At 42.3% G+C, this 8,352-nt stretch overlaps 2 protein-coding genes across 2 annotated transcripts; both read right to left on the minus strand.

The window, feature by feature from the left end:
- Positions 1-52: 52 nt before the first annotated feature.
- Positions 53-798, minus strand: PHALS_10689 (uncharacterized protein; the record flags this gene model as incomplete). The annotated part of the gene is made up of 2 exons (XM_024726158.1): positions 53-189; positions 267-798. 2 exons carry the CDS (start codon positions 796-798, stop codon positions 53-55), a joined length of 669 nt encoding a protein of 222 aa, XP_024576863.1.
- A 5,996-nt stretch (positions 799-6,794) lies between these two features.
- Positions 6,795-7,025, minus strand: PHALS_10690 (uncharacterized protein; the record flags this gene model as incomplete). The annotated part of the gene is made up of 2 exons (XM_024726160.1): positions 6,795-6,860; positions 6,918-7,025. 2 exons carry the CDS (start codon positions 7,023-7,025, stop codon positions 6,795-6,797), a joined length of 174 nt encoding a protein of 57 aa, XP_024576864.1.
- Positions 7,026-8,352: the final 1,327 nt, after the last annotated feature.

An 8,352-nucleotide genomic window follows, 5' to 3' on the forward strand; every position in this document is an offset into this window, starting at 1 on the left:
TGTAACAATGATCGTGTCCGCTATGGTCCTCGATGACAAGATGCTCGTATTACTAACGGATAGAGCGAAATTGCACACCTTCTGCTGCAAGGTAGCATCGGTCCACGGGTTGTCGACGGTGTTCAGCTGGGCATACTGCAAGGACGAACAGCACGGTGCGCTTTTGGAAAGATCCCCAAAGTAGATGGACTTTGTTTGAAGCGTTGTCAGTTCTATATTTTGACCAAGACCGTGGAAGAAGATACAGGGGCGTGGGGTGGACTTACATTCACAAGATGAAGAGGCCAGTGTTGTTGTGGATGCAGCCTGCAAATTACGTCGTTTTGAAGACGGAATAGGCTGACCAGTCAGCAACGCGAGGGTCGTTTCCGACACTGAAAGGGGACTTACGACAGTTTCGCAAAACATTGCCGCTTCGTCGCTTAGTGTGGGCGCGATAATTTTGACTGGACTATCCAAATAGTCGACAACAATATCCAAGTCGCTACCATAGACGATAAAGCCATTCGAATCTAACGAGCAAATGACGAATGTTGAATCTCCAAGAGTAGCTTTCAATAGATTTCCACTGGCACACTTGATTGTGTCTTCGCCAGCGAAGGCATCCGAAAGCATGGTGGCATTATTTAGTGCCGGAATGATGCCATGTAGCGGAGGTAGCACGTTTGAAGGTAAGCAATGGGTAGTGGAGCTACCAACTGAACCTACAGTCGATATCACGGAGTAGGCAATTCCATTTACCAGCAAGTACGTGTAATCAGTGGTGCCGTCCATGAAGGCGGCGTAACCGTCATACATAATCGAGGTGTTGTCAGAGGACACGATTGGGTTGGCAAAGACGTAGAATTCGGATTGTCCGTAGATGCTCATGGAAGGCCTTTTGAGTGTGAATTGAAGTCGTAAAGATGGTGCGTTTGAAATTGTTGTAATTAAACGGTTCTGGGTGCTCTCGTTTTGGACGGTTGCAAACGCAGCAATATTGCCCACTGCAAGCGCGAGCAACATGGAGCAAGCCAAAGCGAGGAATGGATGCAGGAACTTGAACATCTTCATGTGCAAATAGTGAAAGTATCTATAAAGCTCACTTGCTGTTCAAGTGGAGAAATTAAAATTGAAACCTAAAAATGGGATGTCATATTGCTTAGCGCTTTGTCAATGAAGTTCTTGGTAGCGGATTGATCCGGCATGGTGGATGCACTATCGGTGAATCTATCTTCAATGCGTCGACAATCCGTCGAAGATGGCATGTCCAATACTTAATGGATACACATCCATCGTTGAACTTGTTACACATAGTACTCATGATTGCAATTTTCTATGATCTCAACGCGACAAGCATATGTTTTATATTGTTCTCTATACCATTAATGAGGTTCAACATATTAGTCAAGAATCGGACTTTACTTGCAGCGTTGAGAGATTGCTTTAACCTATTCATGGACAAGTGAATTACCTGTCTGATTTGTATGGATGCATGATTTGTAAGGTGCATAACACTTCGAAGTATCGAAGCGTAAAGGTTTTGGTCACACTTCCGTAGACATATGTGATGAAATGGTTCGTGTTTTTCAAGACCAACAACATATGGAGATACCATTTAATCTAAAGGCAATATAACAATAAGTTTTCACTTCAAATTTCAGGCAATATGAAATACTCATTTCGCTGCTCAGCTTTTAATTATTATAGATACCTAGATCGCAAATTTCTACCAGGAGACCGAATTGAGGAGTCGATTACTCATTTATTGCCCAGCATTTACTTGATAACAATTTCGCATTTATCTACCTGTAGAACGTATCTGTCACATGATCAAACTGATGAACGACTGTAGGGCCACCCAGCGATTGGCGGAAACCATCTGTATCTTGCCGTCTTTTCACTACTGGCGTGTTGGCAACTTAGCATCAAACAATTCCGCGATAATGTATCTTCAATGAAAGCAGTCCATCAACAGTTGTTTAAAGTGTCTTGCACACCCACGAAACAATGGCTGCTTTTCATTAGCAACTTCATTCAGTGCAACTCTATCGCACTGTTGTAAAATGTGGTTGATATTCAACGTTTTAAGCAAGGACCTCCCTCGTACAATGATAGAAAGGGAAGAAAAGCTGTATCATCAACGCTGACATCTTCGTGACCTACCAGATACAGCTCGCGCAGATACAAGCAAACAATAGCTCCAAGCTCTGACCATCGCAATAGCCAACTACCCGAACATGTCTACTCTGCATGAAATTAACTCAAAATACACATTGCTAATGCCTAGCAATTCCGCATCTGCGCATTCTTTCTGGTTCGGGTTGCTGTTATGAGTTTCCTTAATTAAAAGAATACTCCTGTCTTGCAAAATTGAGCAACATTTCATTATACACAGCACATTGTACCTTCGACGGGCGGATGTATTATTTATATTACGCATAAAAATGTTAAGAGAAAATATTTCGTGCTATTATGAATCCTATCACAGCGAAAGTGCATGTTTCGCCAGCGCATTTTACTAGCTATAATTCCGCGGCGACCGCTCCAGGTGTATGAGTCGCCACTTACGCTATCCCTACAGCTTAAAATCGCTATAAGCGTGTCTTATTGCTTTGATGTTTGAAAAATGAGCATTTATTATTCTGTCGTCATAAGGGTATAGTCATAATCAGTTAAGGTCGTTGGATATACGCCACTGTTACAAAGTGTAACGAGGTTAATACGTATTCTGCACAGAAAATAAATTATCATTTTAGAGGTCCCATTCACACACAAAAATCCCTGTTTAGAATGTAAAGTTCAAATCGGAGCTATACCTAATATATAGGGATAACAAAAGCAAAATTTAATGTTGCGCCTTGCGTGAAGCAGTTTTCTTTCTGGGATACAATCACTCCGATTTTGTACGAGTGTCAATATTACTACTTCATTATTGTATTTCACCGTGATACATGACCATGGTACTTCACCAGCATTGCGTCTCCTTGCATCAACGATCATGGAATATAACTCCGGCGTTTCTGAAGCGGCGTCAACGTTCGCATAAGCTATCAGAACGCCAACACGGAGTTAAGTCCGAGAATACATCTGACCTCGCACGTTACGCCGTGGCGTAACACAAATATAGCACGATTTTATGGTCACAGTCGGGCAAGCGCCCTCACATTGATTAACGTAATGAAATTATGATATAGTTTCAGTTCCAGGCCAAATATTTGCAAAAACCAAAGAAAAGTAGGTATTGATAGTATAGATTCACATAACACTTTTAAATAAAAAAAATCGTTAATGTCCAGACATTATTGTCGCGGATGCGGTAAATCCTTCATCAAGGTTGGCAACTGGTACGACTTTCGTGGACCGAGTCCGATCAGTTGCGGATCACAGCGAGACCGTCTGCGTCCGGGAACCAACCTTAAAAGGCAGCTATCTCTTTGAAAGGTGGACCTCATAGCACAAAAATGTCGGCTTTCAACATCAAAACCCCCGCCCTTGTAAGATCATGGTAAATCATGATACATTTCAAGTCATCTTACAATTACGTACAATGACCGTCCAAAATGTGGCCATGTAGCTCTCAGAATCGTAAAACTCTCGAATATTAATTCCTGCCTTCATGCATATTCAGAAGATTTAAAATAGAGTGTCATTTTAAGTCTTAAACTTAGATTCAAGATTAATTTCATCTTAGGAATTAAACTTCAATCCACGAACTGACTGAAAGTCAAAGACATTGGGCTGCACGCGTTGTGATGAGTCTTAAATTCATCTCTGCAGTATGTTTCGAATTCAAAGCTTTAGTAGCATCAATGGAGGACTTTTAAACTATCTGGTATTGTAGAACGATTTTGTTGATGTCCCTGAGCTAGGCACAGAGTGCATATGTGGCATCGAGCCACCATCACTGAATGAAACAGGAAGAAGCGATCGGATATCGCGGTCTCCAGATTGTGTTTGTAATGAGTCGGTTAATGAAGGCTGAAGTATGTTCTTCAAGATTTCGTGATAGAGTAAAGCATATTGTGTTGCAATCCATAGCGTCTAATCCAGTTCGAGTGGGCTATTGCTGCGGTGTCATTGGTAACACCCGATTGAACTAAGCGACTATCAGTAAATGGTGAAGATCCTGACACAAACGTCACTAGGATACTTAAGATGATACACTCTCGTCACGATGTAGCAGTACAAATGAGGTCGCGATAACATGTATAGTGCCTCTATTCGAACGGTAAAATCAGCGCGCTGGTTGTACAATGTTCATGTAATAGTAACAGGGGAACACAAGATGGCGTAAAGCTGTAGATGTATTGTACACGAACTGGTGTGACCACAAATGGTGTGGCTACACTTGAACAACGAATCACCTGGCTGGAACAGCCAGTAATTATTCATTAAATTAGATAGAAAAACCTATATAGATATAGGCGGCAGATGAAACCGAGAAATACAGTTTACATTTAAACGGGAGAGCTAATTAGCCTTGCATTACGGGTGTAGTTACTCTTGGAGTTAGCGGATTGCGATGCGCTACACTCGTACTGGTTCTAAGTATAGAGCTCAAGTCGCCGACCTCAATAAAGCGAAAGAGCTACGGCAGCCCCGCTGCAAAAAAACAGTGCATCCCCCCCTTACGATGAAGTGTCGTAGATGTGTGACGAGAGCCGCTGTACACTCACAAATGGTCTACACAAGGCAAAACCATTTTTAGTATCTCCTTGGGGATGATTACAGTTGATGACGGTAGTACCATTGTGAGTGGCATGTTTTGTAACAAAAAGGGACCAGATGTTGTCGCTCAACATAGATGGGTTCGTCATTAAGGCAGTTCATAGAGCACTGGGGGCAAAATGTGAAACAAAAATACGGCCTGTACAGGCCACACCCTTCTTCGCCAGAAGACACAATGGAATTCAAGTTTAGTCAATTTCATATATTTTCACAAATCGAAAGCTCAATGTTTGACTACTGAGCGTGGGGATTTTATGCAATACCTTTACCATGCAGAGCCTTCAGTTCTGAGCATTATCCGCTTTAGATGGCAACCTCCTGGTATTTCCGCTGATTCAAGGACCAGTCAAAAAGGCATAGCGTATACGGCCTATGCTTGATCTATGGAACATTCTTGGTGAAAAAGATGATATGCGTCTTGATGAAAGTGATCTCCAAGTCCGATCCACTATTTATGACCTGACTTCTTGACGTGCAGCTAAGCTAACCCTGAGAAAGAGGCGATCAAAGGCTCTACCTCAAATACTTGCGCAAATAAGTTCGATCTGTACAGCGGATAGTATTGCAACACCCTGCCGCAATAGCCACGACAGCATCTATCTCATCACCAATAGGCTAAATTAGGTCCATTGTGTCAAGCTTGACTGTCTCCAACGATAAAAGTCCCAATGACGTTTTCGTCTCCACCACGCCGTGAATACTGCTCAATCAGTCTAATGTTGCTCGTCACACCTAGATTGAGCCTTAATACGCCTATACATTTGAGCCTTTTGCTCAAGCAAAGTACTATTGATCGCTTTCGGACTCATCAGGTTAAAATTATCAGGAGTATCGCCTGTACTACAAGAAGCACTGTGCAATTAAATCCGTACTTTGTATAGGCTCTTTTTACTGGGCACTGAATGCTGGACAGAGTGCCGAGTGTATCGTACTCAATTGGAGTACTTTGAGTTCATTGCGTGCGGAATACACGACATCATTCCGATTAACGGTTTTTTTACCGGTCTATGATTTTGCCGCTGATAACTTTCAGACCCATTTCTTACTATAGCGTCTTCTAATGCTTCAATTTGTCTACGACAAAGGTCGACTTGGATGTCAAGGTGGAAGCACATCACCTCAGGTTCTTGCTGTCAACAGTCCTGATCATCTCCAACAGCTTGCTTGGACAGCGGCCGGCAAAGTCTCAAACTATAGCGCAGTTCAACTATGCTTTGATTGCTGAAAATGCATTGTGCTGGACAACACTGGCCGTTCTCCCTGTACGATAGATATGATGAGAAACGACACCCCTTTTTAGGAGTTGTGTAAGCCATGTCAAGCACGTGCTGTAGGGTTATATTCATTACACTCTAACCCGACTCTACCCGGCCCGGGGATTGAACCCTGGACCTCCCGGTCCTGAAGTGAGCGGAGTACCACTGCACCTCAGGATCGGTCTCCCTGTACGATAGAGAAGACACCATGTAGGCAACTGAACTGAAATAGCGTTTCAACTCCGATGAAATTTTACAGTCCCAGTAAGCTTGCTGGCTCACTATCAGTCCCTCATCAATGTAGGCTACCCCATGTTCTTTGAGCAGAGTTGCAAATGATTGCCCCCCGCGGCTGGATCTCGTAAGCTCATTCAGCTATGCCGACAATCGACTTCTACTTTGCGTGTCAGAGTGCAGCTTAACTGACGCGATCTATTTTGATGCGTTTCATGGGATCGCCATCGTATATATTACCTCAAGCAGTTCAAAACACTATCATTGCTTTCGAGAAGGTAGCTCAGCCACACGGCATGGTTGGAACGCTGTTTTGTCTTCAGCAGAGCCGTTATAATCCGATTGGATTATAAAAATTAGACCGTGGTATTGCGTTGACAAATAGACGTACTTCGTCCAATAGAATTGTATTCTCTGTTATGTATAAATTGTGTAGTACAATTTATTTCTGGTCCGAGTAGTGAGGACGCAATTTAGTCACTATTGGCCGCACGTGTGGGAAGAATCAAAGTGTTTGATGAACTATTTTCACACACATTATTTTGACAGACGTTCCGTCTGTCTTTTAATGTAAAAGTTTTATATATCCCAACTTCAGTCGTAGAGTTTCGCACTTGGCGGACGACACTCAGTATCTTTAAGATAAAATTTCTTGGCGATCTTCCCGGCAAGAAGTTATATCATATATTTATTTTCTACGCAATGCCGGGCTTATACCAACGGACGGAGTTTAACGAACTGCGTCCAGAGCCACTTCGTTGTGTTGTCAAAACACAGAAACATCCAAAGCATTTGTATCAACTTGGGTAAAGCCTGCAGAGGCATGTATCTAATATTTCAAGCAAAATGATGATTATGAGCCTTTTGCCTCCACATCTCAGATTCTTCGCTCCCACATTCTTGTCTGTGGATGATCAACGGTGAAATGCTCCCCTTGTACGAAGCGTCGTGCGTGAGGTCATTAAATCTATCTGCATAGCACCGGTCTCGATCTAGGCTAGTGGCCACCGGCAAGTTATGTTGGCAAAAGCATTTATTGAGGAATGGTTCTATATTCTAATCGGTGATCAGCGACTTAGCCATCTTGCTCAAACCTTTCACAAACACCACAACGCAGTTTTACAAAAACCTTTCATAAAAGATCAAAAATATAGTCTATGTTAATGAAACGGCTCCCAGTTTCTGCTTCGATTTGTCCTCTTCCTTGCCCGAATTGTCTTACTCTCCTATCTTATGCAAACTGACAACGACGAAGACGAGACGCTTGGTAGCTTGATCAAAATGCAATTTTGAAGATGTCATAGATCGGATAGCTTTTATATGAGCCAGGGATTCCATTATCAATCTTTTTGAAGATTGAAGAGACCTGTTTACTGTATCATCAGCAGCAACAATTAATACGTGCAGATACTTTGTAATCTATGAGTAAAAAGGTTCTGCACGGATGGCATCTGTACCCGGAGCCGTTTTTCTTGGTATATCATCTCTTCTATGGCGTCTGAAATATGTAGCAAGAATATGCAATAAATTGGCTTTCTGTTTTTCATGCATCGGTTAAGAGTTCTGGTTGTATTGTTGTTAAGGGTTCAATAGTTCAAAATGTACGGTCGTTTTATTAGTCCAGCAGAAAATGCCAGTAAAATAAAGACTCATAAACCATAAGTGGAAGAATCCGAACTAATGGGTAAGCCCATCGCGAACATGTTCCCATAGCATCGTGAATATACACTGCTTGCAGTAACGTAACTGAAACTTTTATCTCGTTGTGTCAGAGGCATATGCTGCACTTGTAGGTACTTGCCATGTACGGCCTCGGTCCAAGTCTTGAAGTGTCAGCCAACAACAACAACAAAAGAAACAGCTGTTCGTAAAAAGGCAAAGAAAAAGTATGATGATCTGTAGCGTAGATTTAAGAGTTGGCAAGCTGCACAGTTAGCACAACTGACAGATGCTAGATGCAGCTTTGCGCTCATCTAGCTATAGTAGCTTATGTATTTGGATCAATTATCTAATTACAACTGATGTTAGCAAGCTATTCACCCTAGCCGTACTCCATCAGGCGCCGTGCATCGCTAATTTGATTTGATACAACAAATGTCTTTCACGCAACGAAGTAGAGAGATGTATCCATTGTAAGCAGTGTCGTACAGTG

Source organism: Plasmopara halstedii (assembly GCF_900000015.1).
Source record: "Plasmopara halstedii genome assembly, contig: Scaffold_525, whole genome shotgun sequence".
Classification (NCBI taxonomy): Eukaryota; Oomycota; class Peronosporomycetes; order Peronosporales; family Peronosporaceae; genus Plasmopara; species Plasmopara halstedii.